This window comes from Pelodiscus sinensis, chromosome 1, assembly GCF_052426305.1.
Source record: "Pelodiscus sinensis isolate ZL-2025 chromosome 1, ASM5242630v1, whole genome shotgun sequence".
NCBI lineage: Eukaryota > Metazoa > Chordata > Testudines > Trionychidae > Pelodiscus > Pelodiscus sinensis.
Genome location: NC_143052.1, coordinates 273823347 through 273840506, shown reverse-complemented (window position 1 = coordinate 273840506; position 17160 = coordinate 273823347). Strand labels below are relative to the sequence as shown.

Below are 17160 nucleotides of genomic sequence, written 5' to 3'. Positions count from 1 at the left end.
GGAGCAGCATAGTATTTCCGCAAAAAGCACTGATTTCTTACAGTAGGAAGTCAGTGCTTTTGCGGAAATTCAAGCAGCCACTGTAGACAGCTGGCAAGCTTTTCCGGAAAAGTGGCTGATTTTCCAGAAAAACTGGCCAGTCTAGACACAGCCACTGTGTAGAGGAACTAAGACCTTGATCTTTACTGTGTTTTAATTACACAATTATGTCCATGTGGAACCTTGAAATGCACTGATTGAAAGATCAGGACCGGTGGTTGAAGGGCATATTCAAGGATTCTTTTTTGAGTTCTTCCTCATGTCCATTCCACATTAGATATGTGTGCTTACCACATGCACTGGTGCTGGAAGTTTTTCCCCTCAGCAGTATCCATAGGGGAGTGGCTCTGGCACCCTCTGGAGTGGCGCCCACATCACACAGTTTAAAGGACACTGCTCCCCCCACCCTCAGTTCCTTCTTACCTCTAGTGACAGTACACTGAACATTTGCTGCTCTTACTAGCATTGCTTAGGCTTTGTTTATAGAAACTTTATTTCTTGTAGAGTTAACTTAAATAGGTAGTAACAGAGTTAGGTAGCCTTTAGCAGTAGTTAAAGAGTTTTGGGACAAAGTATGTCCTGAGCCCCAGGCTTTAAGCCATGTTACCTCCATAAAAGTCCCATCCTAGACTTACAAGATCCCCATAAGTTATCTACTGAAACTAAAGTATTGCATGGTCTCCCTGGCATCTATTATCCCCTCTTTGGATCCAGAAAGCTGATATGCTGTCCTCGACCTGAAAGATGTATACTTCCAAATAGCAGTCTTCCCAAATGCTTTTTTTGTTTTACGGTAGGTTCCAACCACTACCAATTTTCTGTCCTCCCATTTAGGCTGGCCACTGCACTGAGGTGTTTACCAAGTACATGGTGGTAGTCGTAGTCATGCTTTACCTCAGGCATCAAGGTATCCAGATTTACCTGTACCTAGATGACTGGCTGATCAAAGGCAACTCTAAAGCACAGTTTCAGTGTGATGTTGAGATCCTTCAAGATATGTGCCACTCATTGGGGCTACTAATCAATAACAAAAAGTCCATGTTAGTCCCAGTTCAAACAATAGAATTAATCAGAGCAGAGCTTGACTTAATTCATGCAACAGCGATCTTGCAACTAGATAGTTTTTATGCCCTGACAGAACACATTGCGAAGCTATCCAAGTTGTCCCTGAGAATAGCAAGAATATGTGGTGTGCACTTACATGGTCTGCCATTCCAGGCTTCACATGGGACCCCTCCAGCAATGGCTGGCATTACCTATTCCAAAGCTGGGGATCACTTGGCAAAGATTGTAACCATTTCCCCTCCCCCGCAATACTCACTGGCATATCTGGCCAAAAAGATTAGGTTTTTCTGCTGGGTCTCAGAGTGCGGTACCTGTCCCCCACATTATTCAGTGCAGTTTATCTTAGAGTACTTGATGCAGCTCAAGAAACGGGTATAGTGCTCAGAGTGCTCCTTGTGACCATCTCCACTTTCCACCAGTTGATCCAGGGTCTGATGCTCGAGGGATCTCGAGTGGCTTTATTTTCAATATGTCCCCCTGTTCCTCAGTGGGACTCTAACCTAGTCCTCTCCAGGATCACCATCCCATCCTTTGAACTGCTAGGTTCTTGCTCCCTACCCTAATTGTTTTGGAATTTTTCCTAATGGCAGTGACATCAGCAAAACAGGTCTCAGAGATCAAGGCCTTGACCTTGGCACAATCTTATACCTGCTTTTATAAGGACAAGGCCCTGCTGTGGCCCCACCCAGCATTCTTCCTTCCATGTGAACCGGGATATATTCTTGCCTATGTTTTGTTCCAAGCTGGCAGAAGAGAGGCATTTGCATAGCCTGGACATCTGGAGTAGGCTATGTAATACTGTAGCCAATTAAATGATTGACCAATAAGCACCAATAAACACTGTCTGCTACATGCAATTCCCCTCTCGTCCCAGGGCTTTGCAATTAAATTTTTTAGCAGGTTTGTGCCGGGTCCTGACAGCAACCCCTGCTGCAGCTCAGCATTATTATGGGACTGGGGAGCCAGCATGTGGGCATGCTGGCTCAGTCCTGGCTCGAGCCAGGTCCCGGCAACTACTACTGCAGCGATTTCTAATTGGGTTCCATCTTACATAAATATCTATGATGAGCTATGAAAGATTCTGCTGCCGATCGTCCAAGCCCATTAAATTAGAGTGTGGGTATGTTCAGCAGTCTTCCTGGCTCACATCCTAGTCTAGGACATCTGTAGAGCAGCATCCTCTGTCCACATGTTCCCATCTCGTTATTCTGTCACTCAGCAGGCCAGAAATTACGCTGGGTTTGGCAGAGTTGTGTTACAGTCTACACAACAGTGAACTTCTACTCGCCTCCATGGGTACTGCATAGATTCACCTAATATGAAATGGACATGAGCAAGCACTCTGAAGAAGAAAAGTCATGTTCTGTAACTAGTATTCTTTGACGTAAGTTGCTCATGTGCATTCCATTATCCGTCCTACTTCTCCACTGTCAGAGATTCTGGAAAGGAAGAACTGAGGGTGAGAGGAGCACCTGGTGTCCCTTATACCGTGTCATATGGATGCCATTTCAGAGGGTGCCAGAGCTGAGTCATCGGTGGATTCTACTGAGAAGAAAACTTTCATCACCGATGCATGTGGTGAGCATAGACACCTAATGTGGAATGGACATGAGCATCTCAAAGAAGACCATCTGCCATCATTTACCTGCCTTCCTTTGACACAGAAAAGTCCAGAACATGGGTTCTGTTTTAGTCTTCATTTAGGGACTGCCTGTCATTAAAATGAGATAATGACAAAAATGTCACATTTTATGTATAAAGGTGCCCAAAAGAATGTGAGGCTATAAAGATACCTTGTATTGGCCTTAAATACTTTCAGCTTATAAGAGATGGATATTGTATAAAACTACAAGCAGCTGTACATTTATATTTAGATCAGTAGTCTCCAACCTTTTTACACCCAAGATCACTTTTTAAATCTCAGAACAGGCAAAGATCTACTGCCCCGCCCCTTCCTTGAAGCCCCGCCCTCTCTATTCTCCTCCTGTCCATCACTTGCTATCCCCAGACCTTACTTACACACTTTGATACACAGTTTATTTTTAAATTATGCGATATATAAAATTAAAATCACGTGTTTATAGTTATGAAATAAATGGTCTGTTTTTTATTCATGCTATTTAAATCTAAAATGAAGCATTTATAGCTATACATTTTGTGGGGACAGAGTTCTGCGGCTGGGGGCAGGGGAGAGGGAACAGGGTGCTGGGAGGGCAGAGGACAGGGTTCTGCAGCAGGGGATAGGGTGCCAGTGGAGACAGAGTTAGGGGAGTGGGGACGGGAAAAAGGACAGAGCTCTGTAGCTGGGAACAGAGGAGTGGGGACAGAGTTCTGTGGCTGGGGACAGGGAAGTGGGGACAGAGTCCGGGAAGTGGGGACAGGATTGGGGACAGCGTTTTGTAGCTGGGGACGGGAGTGGAGACTGAGTTCTGTGGCTGCGGAGTGGGGGCTGGGGCGTGGGGTGCCAGTGGAGGCAGAGAGTCCCCTGCATCTGCCTCCTCCCAGGATTCCCCCGCCCCCCCCCCCCGAGAGAAACCAGCGTGTGCCTGCCCTGGGGCCGACCCCGCACACGCCTCCCCCGGGGCTGACTCACCTCTCCTGTGCGGTGCAGGGAGCCAGTGCTACCTCCCGCAGTACACCCGGGAGAGCAGCTAGTGCACTTCCGGAATCGCCGGAAGTGGTGCTAAGCTGCGGGACTTCTGTCCATCCCCGAGAAAGCCGACACTACCTCCATTTTCACTTGAGGTAGGTAGTGGGGCTTCTCGGGGGTGGGAAGGAAATGGGGGAGGGATGGACAGGACGCCTCACGATCGACTGGTCGAGGCCTCACGATCGACCAGTCAATTGCGATCGACCTGTTGGTGACCATGGATTTAGATCATTCACTTGTTCACAAGAGAAATCTTGTAATCTGCTTCCCAGAACAAAATGAAACAAAAGATTTAGGACAAAATCCTTGCCCCACTAAAATGGGAGTTGACCATTAACTTCAATGGGGCCAGCATTTCATCCTTTGAATTTCTGGGGCTACTCTGAATTGCTTTACCTTGAAGTGCTGATTTTTTTTAGGGAGTAAGGGTAAGGAGTTTGCTCTTGATTGATGAGACCTTTTTACTCTTCTATGGTATCTTTGTTTTTGTAAGAAACCATTTATTTATTTAAGTGAAATGGCTTATATCAAATAGTCTGTTAGCATTTTTTCTAGGTAGAGCATGTGCATGTGGAAGACAATTGTAATGTTACTATTATAGTCATTTTACTAACTCTTCATTATGCTTCACTTACTAATATTACAGTAGTCTGTAATGGTCTAGTCAGGGATCTGTCTGTTTTAGGAATTTATTTGTCATTATAACTGCATACCTTCCACATAAAAAGTAATCATGAAATAACTTGGAATCTTTGGGTCATCTTCATTTTTGAGGTAAATCTGACCCGAGATATTTTTGGTTTTAGATTGTTTGCATGATTTGTGAAGGGTAGATTTTTGAGATATCAGTGTTGTGAAAATCATTTTTATGATGGGACCATTTTATGTTAAGCATTGTACAAATTTTAAAAGACTGTTCCTACCCCAATAAACTATGTGTAATACAACTGATTACAACAGGGGAATATAGCAATATGAGAAATAAAGAAAGAGGGTAAAATAACAGTAAAACAATCATGTTTTAGCTCAGTGGGCATTACTCTTGGCTCATTGCGTGCATCAAGGTCAGACTTCAATTCTTTGCCTGTTAGGCCCTGTATTTACATAGCCTCTGCGTACGTATCTGAACAAATAAGGGGAGATTCTGTGCTGCTGCTCTAAGAATGTGTCTGAACAATAACTAGACAGCCTCGACTGGTAGCTTACTCAGGCTTATAGGGCTCAGGCTGCTGGGCTGTTTCATTGCTATGCAGATGCCCATGATCAGGCTTGAGCCGCTAGGACTTGGCGTGGAAAGATCACAGAGCTTGAGTTACATCCTGTGCCTAGGAGCCTATACTTAAATGAAAACATCCCTGTAAGTCAGAATCTGCTGGCACAGTGAATTTTTCTTTGCTGTGTAGACATGTCCTAAGAGGCCCAGCAGTCCAGTGAGAGGAGAGGGACTAAGGTGACTTTAAGCCATCTTTGCACTCTCCTGGTCCCGTGATCTCCTGGTGGCTGGAGAGGTCTCTAGCATAATTTAGACAGCTCTGAAGGTTTCTGTAAGTTGTGGCATTCTCCCCAAGTTACCCCTTTTGTTGGCATTGTATCAAATACTGCTCTTTCATCTTGTTTGTAGGAAGGAAACAGGGACTAGAATAGCGAAAGCAAGAGTGAGTTTGAAGGTGATGGATAAGATCTGGAAAAGTAAAGCAATTAGCTTAGGAACAGAGCTGAACATCTTGAAAATGTGTGTATTTAGCAGCATGTTGTACGGATGTGAGACATGGGTGATAACGAAAGATTCGAAGAGAAGGATATTGGCGTTCGAGAGGAGTTGTTATAGAAAGAGTCTGAGAATAGGATGAATGCAGAAGGTCACTAATGAAGAATTATATAGGAAGATACAGCCGAAAGTGAACCTACTGCAGAAGGTTACACAATGGAAGTGACAGCTATTCGGGCATATCTGTAGAATGAACGACAAGCGAAAAGTTAAGACCTTGGTATTCGGCATAACGGATGGTCTAACTAGGAGAGGCAGACCCCACACTGGACAGGGAAAGATGGAAGGAAATAATAAGGGAGGTATTGGACACCAACAGGCATTGAGCCCATGATTATTGATGATGATGAGGGTGATCAAGAATGTGGCTTTGATAAGTCTTACAGCTTACACAATGTTAGCAGCTGTGGAATTTCATAGTACATAACTGTAGATATAGTTATTCCCCTCTTTCAATGTAACATTGAACTCTAATATTTTGTGTTCTATCAGTTCTTTCAGTCCCGTGTTTTGTATTTAATACAATGCTACTGAAATGGTCACATGCTCTAGAAAAATTTGCATTTTCAGGATGTTATGAAGTATGCCCTATCTTAATCTGATTTTAATTTTTATAAATCTGTGAACCCTGTTCCTTTGGATTATAAAAACTTGAGGTTTTTAAAGCAATTTTCATTTGGTTTTAAATCTTTAGAAATATTTGTTCAGATTGCTGAGTTATCTAACTCTAAATAGGGGTTTTTTTTAGTCTTTTGTACTCTGCTTTTTTAAGTTGAAATTCAAAGTAATATTGGAATTGTTTCAGTTATAATTTAGTTATTAATAAAAGTGTTGGAATAAGTATAATTTATATCATCACATGTTTAAGAGAAAGCATTATGTGTTCTTAGTTTGTCAGTAATAGCAGAGCTTGGAGATAATAGATTAGATCGTTTTTATTCTGCATTCAGAACTGAGATGCTCTTGCCAATATTTTGTCCTGTACATTCTGTGCACGTAGTTCCATTTAGAGCATATAATTATGCTATTGCATGTTGCAGCAATGGTATTCTGCCAGAGAAAGAAGAAACACACACTCTTGGAGCTAAAAATTACTTGTTTGCCATATTATATCACAAATGAGATGGTGAAAGAGGAGTGGTTAACTTTCATTTTTTACATGAAAGGATCTAAATTAATGAACTATACAATATAAAAGAAATTGCTTTTGGGACTTCTGAAACTGTATTGAACAATGCATTAGTAAATATACATTTCAGAGAATAATCATACACTAATGAGAGGATGGACGGAATAATTCATCTTCTCAGAATTTTATAATTTAATAAGGCATATTTGTTTTATTTTTGAAGTTGAAAAAGTTGAAAAAGTTCTTAGCCAAAACATTTATCCCAAAATAATCATTTTCAAAATATGTAATCTTTGACAAGTTACATCAAAAGCATAAACAGCACAGTCTTAATTAGCATAGCTGTTGAAAGTTTCAGGGGAGAGATGAAGAATCATATTTGCACAGAAACAGCACTTTTCAGAAAAAGTTAAGGCATGTTGGCCTAGTAGTCTGTGAAGGAAGATGCTTGTCTTTACCCATGAAAGCTTATGCTCCAACACTTCTATTAGTCTAAAAGGTGCCACAGGATTCCTCGCTGCTTTTGCAGATTCAGACTAACCTACCCCTCTGATATGTGAAGGGAGAGTGCATTTGTGGCCAAAGTATTGACTTCAGCCCTCAAATACATTGTCTTTTTTCATTTCCTCTGTTTCATAAGCGCTACCGTTACAGTTTAAAGCATATAGCACGAGACCCTTTTCTGGATACTCCATTTAAGTCAACTTAGTTATGCTAGTTCATAGTATCTGAAGATCTGGTTTGAAATTTTTCTTCTGTGTATGTGAAATTATAAATAGAATTGCTTAAAGGTGTAATCACTTGTTCTTTGAGTGGATAGAGATTTGTGTTCAACTCAGGTCTGTGTATGACAAGTGCACTGAAGGCAGAGAACATTGCCTAGGAATGCCTATAGGATCACTGCATGCTCCCTCTGATCCTTGTAACCCCTCTTAGTACTATTTAAGAATACTACTGTCATGACCCCCTCAGTTCCTTCCCACTGCCCACGGCTTGATTCAGTGTGCGCCATGTGGCACCTTACTTTTCATTTTCATAGTTCTCTCAGGTAGTTTTTGTGTTGATATTTTGTACATAGTTATCGTTAGTAATAGTGCCCTAGGATTAAGGAGTTCTTCTTCGAGAGGCGTCCCTCGGGGTGCTCTACATTAGGTGCTAAGCATTCCAGCACCTCTTGACAGATTTTTCTCTAGCACTACATTGGAGGCCGCAGTGTGCACGGGCCTTCCCCGGTTCCATTGCCCATGTGTGCCCCTCCCTCCTCCCCCCCAGTTCCTTTCTACTGTCCACGGCTTCAGACAGAACTCTTCAGTGCTTTCGTTTCCCTTCATCTCGTTATAGGAATTTTACTGTTCTAGTTAGCTTACTATTAGGTTCTTACTGTTTGTGTAGTGTTGGCTTAGTGTTACTTATAGTTTAAAAAAAAAAGAAAACAAAAAAAACCTCGGATCACAGACAGCTCGTCCAGTCATAACCGTGGCATGGGATCTCCCAGTTTCAAACTCTGCATGCTCTGCAATGAGGCAATGCTAAACTCAGGTGGACATGAAAACTTTGTCAAGTGCCTTGGCAACTTGCACTCTCAAAAAGACTGCCCACACTGTGCTATGCTTAAAGAGCGGGCAAGTAAGGATAGAGAGCTCAGGCTCAAATGCTGATGGCTGACAAGGGTGAACACCTTTCTTCTGACCTGGGCTCAGGGCAAATTAACACGGCAAAAAGGGAGTTTGGTGACTGGTTTTCGTCTCTCCACTTACAGGATACGTACTTTCATATATCAATTTGGCCGACTCCTAGACGTTTTCTTCGTTTTACCTTAAGTCTTCAACATTACCAATACATGGCCCTACCCTTTGGACTCTCCACGGCACCTATGGTATTTTCCAAGGTGTTAGCAGTCATCGCCACCCATCTCATGAAATGTGGAGTCACTATCTACCCTTACTTAGACGATTGCCTTATCAAAGCAAGGACCAAACATGAGTGTCACCAGCATACTCTTTTCATCACATCCTGTTTTTCTTGTTTGGTAAGAGGACTTTCAGGAAGTAGCCTATCAAAATGATCGCTTAATTCCCTGAAACATTCAGGAACTTTGCTCATTTTTGACTGGTCAGATTCAAGCAGCATAATCCATTTAACAAGATGACTTATCTGTGCATGCAGTTTTTGGACCCATACCCAAAATACATCTTCATCCAGGATTGAATTCCTGGTACATTTGCTCAGTTTAGTCTGTAAATCTTCATGGACAGAAAGGCATTTTAAGACATTTTTTTTTATTTCAATAGGCTTTTCAAACAATATAAAATGGAATCCCACCTAGTTTTAACTGGCAATTTAAGTGCACAAGTTTGATTTTTCTCTTTTTGAAATGCAGTAAAACGAGCTCGTAAAACTTGCGATTTGTTAATTTCCTTCACAATAGTTTTACAGGTAGCTTCAGTTTCTTGAACAGATTTTAAGTTACTGATGTCACCAATTAACAGATTTAGTGTATGAGAAGCACAAGTGTACATAACAATGTGATTGTATTTTTTGTTAAGCATTGATAAGGATTTCACCATTGTTGCAGTATTATCAGTGACAATGGCACCAAATTTTTCAGTGCCTATTTCTGTCATTATTTCTTCCATACGTAATACCATATACTCAGCAGTGTGGCATTCAACATCAGTTGCCACTGTTTTGTAAAACACTCGTTGGGGTGTTGATATAATAAAATTTGACATTCATTTCTTCGGTTGCTACAAGCATCACACTGTCATGCGAGAGAAGAGGCTTCAGCAATTTTTGTTATAAGAGCATCAACACGTTGATATTCAGCTTCCAAAAGTTTGTTAGAAAGTGTGTACCTTGATGGCATCTTGTAAGATGGTCTTGATTTTTGTATGAAAGTAATCCAATCTTCATTTTCAACCAGTGAAAGAGGCGATCCCGATGAGAATATAGCTCATACAAAAAATTCATCCAAAACTTTGTTTTCAGTTTTTCATAAAATCAAAGTAGTGACTTATAGAGTGAGACACCTTGTCTGAACTAGATGTGGAAGGTGGTGATGTAAATTCACTAGAACTGTCCCATTGTTCTATAGATGTTGATGCAGTTGATGGTTGAGGTGATCTGCTTCTGGACTCTGAGAATTTTGTTGCCTTTTCCTTGATGTAAGCAGGAGTCTTCAAACAACTGGAAATATGCTTTCTCATCCTTGTCGCATTTCTGATGTATTCAGCCTTGCAGTATTCATATAACACTTTGTCTTTAAGGGTATGTCTACACTACAAAGTTAATTCGAACTAACAGACGTTAGTTCGAATTAACTTTGATAGGCGCTACACATGCAAACCGCTAGTTCGAACTTAATTCGAACTAGCGGAACGCTTAATTCGAACTAGGTAAATCTCATTCCACGAGGACTAACACCTAGTTCGAATTAACTAGTTCGAATTAAGGGCTGTGTAGCCACTTAATTCGAACTAGTGGGAGGCTAGCCCTCCCCAGCTTTCCCTGGTGGCCACTCTGGGCACCACCAGGGAAACTCTTCTGCCCCCCTCCTGGCCCTAGAGCCCTTAAAGGGGCACGGGCTGGCTACGGTGCCCATGCAAGGTGCAAGCCTGCCAGCACCCAGCCAGCAGACCCTGCACCTGGCACAGCTCGAGCCAGCCACCCGCTGCCACCCAGCCCTCCGCCTCTTCCCGGGACCAGGCTGGTGGCTCCCAGGAGCCTGCCCGGGGCCGCAAGAGGCGGGCACCCGCCTGGTCTAGTACGGACATAGTGGACCTCATCCATGACCTCCACACTAGGTACAGGAAAGTAGCCGTCTAGGGCAGGATAGCTGCCAGCCTGGCCACTCAGAAGCAGGTTTGCATGAAAATCAAGGTGGTCCAGTGAGACCCCTGACCCTGAGCCCTGAGCTTAGAATGGCCGTACTGGGTCAGACCAAAGGTCCATCTAGCCCAGTAGCCTGTCTGCCGACAGTGGCCAACACTAGGTACCCCAGAGGGGATGGACCGAAGACAATGACCAAGCCATTTGTCTCATGCCATCCATCTCCAGCCTTCCACAAACAGAGGGCAGGGACACCATTCCTACCCCCTGGCTAATACCACTCCATGGACCAAACCTCCATGACTTGATCTAACTTCCCTTTAAACTCTGTTCTAGTTGTAGCCTTCACAGCCTCCTGCAGCAAGGAGTTCCACAGGTTTACTATTTGCTTTGTGAAGAAGAACTTTCTGTTATTAGTTTGAAGCCTGCTACTCTGCACTAGTTAGGCCTCAGCTGGAGTACTGTGTCCAGTTCTGGGCACCACATTTCAAGAAAGATGTGGAGAAATTGGAAAGGGTACAGAGAAGAGCGACAAGAATGATTAAAGGTTTAGAGAACATGACCTATGAAGCCAGGCTTCATGAACTGGGCTTGTTTAGTTTGGAAAAAAGAAGATTAAGGGGGGACATGATAGCGGTTTTCAAATATCTAAAAGAGTGTCACAAGGAGGAAGGCGAAAATTTGTTCCTCTTGGTTTCTGAGGACAGGACAAGGAGTAATGGGCTTAAAGTGCAGCAGGGGAGGTTTAGATTGGACATTAGGAAAAAATTCCTAACTGTCAGGGTGGTCAAATATTGGAATAAATTGCCAAGGCAGGTGGTGGAATCTCCCTCTCTGGAGATATTTAAGAACAGGTTAGATAGACATCTGTCAGGGATGGTGTAGACGGAGCTTGGTCCTGCCTTGAGGGCGGGGGGCTGGACTCAATGACCTCTTGAGGTCCCTTCCAGTCCTATTATTCTATGATTCTACCTATTCATTTCATTTGGTGTCCTCTAGTCCTTATATTATGGGAACTAATGAAGAACTTTTCTTTATGCACCCTCTCCATGCCACTCATGCTTTTATAGACCTCTATCATATCCCCCCTCAGCCTCCTCTTTTCTAAGCTGAAAAGTCCCAGTCTCTTTATCCTCTCTTCATATGGGACCTGTTCCAAACCTCTGATCATTTTAGTTGCCCTCCCCTCTTCCACCCTTTCTCTTCCCCTCTCCCACCTCCTTTTCCCAGTCTCCCCCAGTTTTGCTCAATAAAGAGAGTTTCTATTTTTGAACACACGTGTCCTTTATTTTGTACATCAGGAAGGGGGGCTAGGAAGGGGTAAGTGGAAGGAGGTGAGGGAGGAATGGGGTATGAGCCCCCGATGGGGAGGACTGGGGTGGCTCTGCGGGCTCCTCGGGGTGGAAGCTGTCCTGCAGCCCCCCGATTAACACCCCCCCCCGGATGGCAGCCTACGGCAAGTGCAGCTGGGCTGATGGCTGAGTACTGTGATGTGCCAAGTGTGGGCACTCAGGGCACTCCAAGCCAGGACTGCTTTGCAAGCGGGGAACCCCTAAGAACTGTCTGTCCGGGGTGGGGGTCAGGACCCTTTAAGCACAGCCCTCGGCTAGCCTGAGACAGCAGCTCCACGCTCTAAGTCTTATTCTGATGCCCTGCCGGCACTGCTTCCGGCCATTCTTAACCTCGGTTCAGGGTCCACTCAGTGTGGACATGCTAGTTCGAATTAGCAAAACGCTAATTCCAACTAGTTTTTAAGTCTAGATGCGCTAATTCGAATTAGCTTAGTTCGAATTCACTAATTCGAACTAAATTAGTTCGAATTAGTGCTGTAGAGTAGACATACTCTTCCTGTTTTATGAAGGAAATAATCCCACACATCGCTTTTAGGCTTAGTTCTTCTTTTCATACTGATGAAAACACAATTACACCTTTCACAAAAGAGAATAAATGTGTTATTGCCTCTTTATATGCTTTTTGTGATGCTTCCAGAAAGTTCCATGACAGTCAGAATTCCTGACTCATGAGTGTTTTAGAATGTTCCATAACATTACGGAATGTTCTATAATGTTCTCAAACTATCTTGAATGATCAAGAAAGCTCTTCAACATTCAGGGTATTCTAAAAGATGAATACAATATATTATTTCAAGAGGAAATGAAAAATTAGAAAATTCTCAACAATTCTCGGAAAATAATCTTTTGGGGAATATTCTCAGAATATTCTCGTTCTCGGAGAATATTCTCTAGAGAATATTCTCACCTCACATCACTACACATCGCGCCAGCAAATTTGAGGCATTGGTCAAGGGCACGACAGCTCCCAATCCTCCACGGCAGGCAGACCTAGGGGAACAGATATTCGGAAACAGACTTGCCAACTTTTACCCATCATGGGAAACCATCACCTCGGACCAATGGGTCCTAGAAATAATACAAATCAGATACTACAGATCATTCACAGCAGTTCCACCAACCTATTCCCCGTCTCTGCCCTCTTTAGGAATCCCTCTCACGAAAGAGTGCTCCTGGTGGAGGCGCAGTGCCTCTTGCAGCTAGGTGCTATAGAGGAGGTACCTACCCAATACACGGGATGGGATACTGTTCCCGATACTTCCTAACTGTCAAGAAATCGGGGGTGGAGGCCCATCCTAGATCTTCATGGACTCAACTAGTTCATCGAGTATCAACTATTCAAGATGGTTACATTGGCAAAGATCATACCTGCCCTAGAGAAAGGAGCATGGCTATTTACCCTCGACCTCAAGGACGCATGTTTTCATATATCAATTCACCCGGCACATAGACGATTCCTCAGGTTCACCATCAAGGACTGGCACTATCAGTGCAGGGTGTTCCTGTTGGGTCTGTCCACAGCACCGAGAGTTTTTTCCAAAGTCCTCTCCATGGTGGCAGCACATCTGCGAAGAAAGCAGATAAACATATGTCCCTTCCTCGATGATTGCTTGATCATGGCACCCACCTACAGGCTCACAGGACAATCATTGGAGATGACAAGAGCGTTATTCGACACGCTCGGGCTCCTACTGAACTTGGACAAGTATACCCTGACTCCTACCCAGAGATTGGCATTTATAAGAGTGCAGTTGGATTGCACCCGGAGTATAGCCTCCCTGTCTACCCACAGATGGTCGCATCTATGCGACTTGGTCACGACGGTACAGTGCAGACCACACGCTACGGCACGTACATGCCTGCAAATTTTTGGGCACATGGCAGCATCCACCTTCATAGTCACAAATGCTAGACTACATATAAGAACGTTCCAGGCAGGACATAGGACTGTCAATGAGTACCATCAACGTAAATTTGAGAGGTATATCAGCAATACACTCACCAGTCCAAGGATGATATTCTGTTTCCTCTCATCCATGCATTAAAAGATTTTGGAAAGGAATACGGAACCTATGCCCACCACGTAGGGACCCAGAGCCATTATGGGATTTGAACCTCGTGCTAGACTCAATTATGAGACAGCCTTTTGAACCACTGGCAACTTCCTCGCTACTTTACCTATCAATGAAAGTGGCCTTTCTCGTAGCAATAACGTTGGCCAGGAGAGTGGGAGACACAGTGGTACTCATGGTGGACCCACCATATATGGTGTTCCACAAGGACAAGGTCGTCCTTAGAACCCACCTGCAATTCCTTCCCAAAATTCCTACCTCGTTCCACAGTAATGAACTGATATACCTATCTGTGTTTTTCCCAAAACCACACGAGGACAGCAACCAGGCAGCTCTGCACATGCTGGATGTACACAGGGCATTAGCCTTTTTACCTCAAACACATAACAGACTTCAGATGTACTCCCAGACTCTTTGTCATGCGCAGATAGGTCCAGAGGGCAACCAGTTTCCAAACAACAAATATCCAAATGGATCTCTACGTGCATACAACTGGCTTACATCCACTAACATAGACAGCTGCCAACAGTCATACGGGCGCATTCCACGAGAGCTAGCTACCACAACTGCTTTCCTCAGAGGTCTTCCCATAGATGTCATTTGCAGCGCTGCCACATAGGCTTCGGCTAATACCTTTGCAAAACATTACACCACTCAGTCCTTTCAGGACTCAGACACTAGGGGTACGTCTAAACTGCGTTTTGTTTTGTTTTTTCAAAAGAGGAAAAAGATTTTTTTTGTTTCTTCTTCTAATCTCATTTTCTAAAGAGGATCTTTTGAAAGTGAAAGTAGTCTGGATGTGTTTTTTGGGGGAAAAATCCCTTTTTCAAAAAAAACTGTAAATCTCATTTTTAAGGAAGAACAGTTTTTTTCGAAAAAGGGTTTTTTTCCCTGAAAAAAACGCATCCAGACTACTTTCACTTTTGAAAGATCCTCTTTTGAAAGTGAGAGCAGAAGAAGATATGCAAATTCCATGGGAATTATTTTCTAATTTGCATATCCTCTTTTGAAAATAGAATGTAGTCTAGACACAGCCTAGATTTGTATGTTCCATACTGTCCAACATCCATTCCTGCAACACGGAGCACCCACCGCCAAGCAGGAGTACTTCTCCATAGTCACCTAAGCGGAGCACCCACTGGTATCCTCAAAGAAGAAGGGAAGGTTAGTCACCTTGTGCAGTAACTGAAGTTGTTCGAGATGTGTCCCTGTGGGTACTCCACACCCACCCTCATCCCCTCTGCTCCAGGCTAACAGAGTCCAGCATAGAGAAGGAACAAAGGGAATGACTGCCGGCATGTGCCTAACTGTCAATCAGAACAATTGTTCAATAGCACAGCATGCGCCAGCGGCCTGGGACTACTACCAAAGATCTCCAGGCTGTGCGCATAGTGGCCCTGACATACCTAAGTGGAGCACTCACGGGGAAATATCTCAAAGAACTCCAGTTACTGGAGTGAGTAACCTTCCCTTCTCTTTCTCAGCTCATTGAGGAGGGGAAAGAAAGTCGGATTTCGCTGACTTCATGGTAGTTAGATTTCTTAAAGGCATCATGCATAATTTTCACATCTATAAAACTAGCAGTTACTTTGTGGGACCTTGTTTTGAGTCCCTAGCAACTCATTCTCTGTCGCCCTTGCTGCCACCATATAAAAAACCATCCTTTATTATGGTCATAGTATCCACAAGGAGAGTGTGTAAACTGAAGACCCTAACGATTGATCATCCATATAAGCAAATACTCTCTAACAGTTTAATAGTTTCACCTTAACCAAACAATAGACTTACCTTTATTTTTCCTAAGTAGTCACTCAAATGCAGATGAGCAACTCCTTCATTCATTGAATGTAAGGTGATCCTTGATATTCTGTCTGTCAAGGACTGAATCATTTCATGCATCACATTGACGTTTTGTCTGCTGTGTGGATTAAATAAAGGACAGGCTGTTTTTGCACAGATTTCCAAATGGGTTACTTGCAGTTTTATGATGGTGTATACAGGAGCTCAGGCCACAGCTCCCCAGAGACAGACGGCTCATTCGATGAGGGCACTGGCAGTTTTGGTCACCTTTCTGGTGAAGTGTTCATATTGGTCATTTGGAGGACCACTATTAGTCTTTCATGAATGATATCACTACCACCACTTTGGAATGACGCAAAGTAATATTGTGTCTAGATCAAATGCAAACTTTGGAAAAGCAGTTCTGCAGTCACTGTTTTAAGTTCTCTGAGCCACACCTCTTTCTTTTACTCGTAGGGTGTGTCTAGACTACAGGGTTTTGTCGACAAAAGTGGACTTTTGTCGACAAAACTATACCTGCATCCACACTGCCTTTGAGTTATGTCGACGTATGTAAACCTCATTCTATGAGGAATAACGCCTTTTATCGACAGAGTTCTGTCGATAGAAAGCATTATTGCATCTAAACTGTCCTTTGCGTCCACACTGTTATGTAGTCTAGACATACCCTTAGTGAGTCACCTAAGTGGAATACAAGTCTGTTACCACGTGAAGAAAAAATAGTTACTTATCTGTTCTGTTACTGTTGTTCTTTTGAGATGTAGTTGCAGACATGTATTCCATCCTCTGTTCCCTTTGTATCAGAATCTCCATTTAGGATTCCAGTGAAAAGGAACTCGGGAGAGGCAGGGGAGTGCTGCTCTTAAATAGTCTATGTAAGTTATTCATCTTTAAAATGAAGAACATTGCCAGGAAGTATCCAGTGGGGCATGCTTGTGCTCTCTGGCTCTTGGGCACATGCACATCTTAGTGTAATACTCATCTGTACCCATATCTCGAAAAACAGTAGTTTCAGAAGTAGTAAGTAACATTTTTCCTCTGTAACTATGTTCTTTTGATGATCAATATTTTTAAAGTATAGGACACAACTTTTTGTTTCATTTTGTTTACAGTGGAAAATGAAGATGAAGCAGAAAGGATACTCTTTTCCTATGGGTATGGTGCAAACGTTCCTACAACAGCCAAAAGGCGGTTAAAGCAAAGGTGAGAACTGAGTCTCTGGTTTGTGTCTAACCTAAATTAAAATAGATTCGGTATATCACAAATTTTGGAAACCAGCCAATTTGAATGATACCAAGTAATATTGTTAGTTGATTTACATAACTATCCAGTATGTGGAAATGAGTAGTCCTGTGGCACCTTAAAGACTAACAAAGATATAGGATCATGAGCTTTTGTGAGCAAAACCCATTTCATCAGAAGATGTTTTACACACAAAAGCTTTTACCTTTTACCTT

At 43.1% G+C, this 17160-nt stretch overlaps 1 protein-coding gene across 6 annotated transcripts in view; it reads left to right on the top strand.

Moving 5' to 3' along the window:
* PIBF1 (progesterone immunomodulatory binding factor 1) overlaps window positions 1-17160 on the top strand; it is a 146336-nt gene that overhangs the window by 79927 nt on the left and 49249 nt on the right. For all 6 annotated transcript variants that reach the window (XM_075918902.2, XM_075918899.2, XM_075918900.2 and 3 more), the window contains one exon: window positions 16816-16906. In XM_075918902.2, the coding sequence (XP_075775017.1) occupies window positions 16816-16906 (91 nt within the window). The remainder of the gene's footprint in view (window positions 1-16815; window positions 16907-17160) is intronic.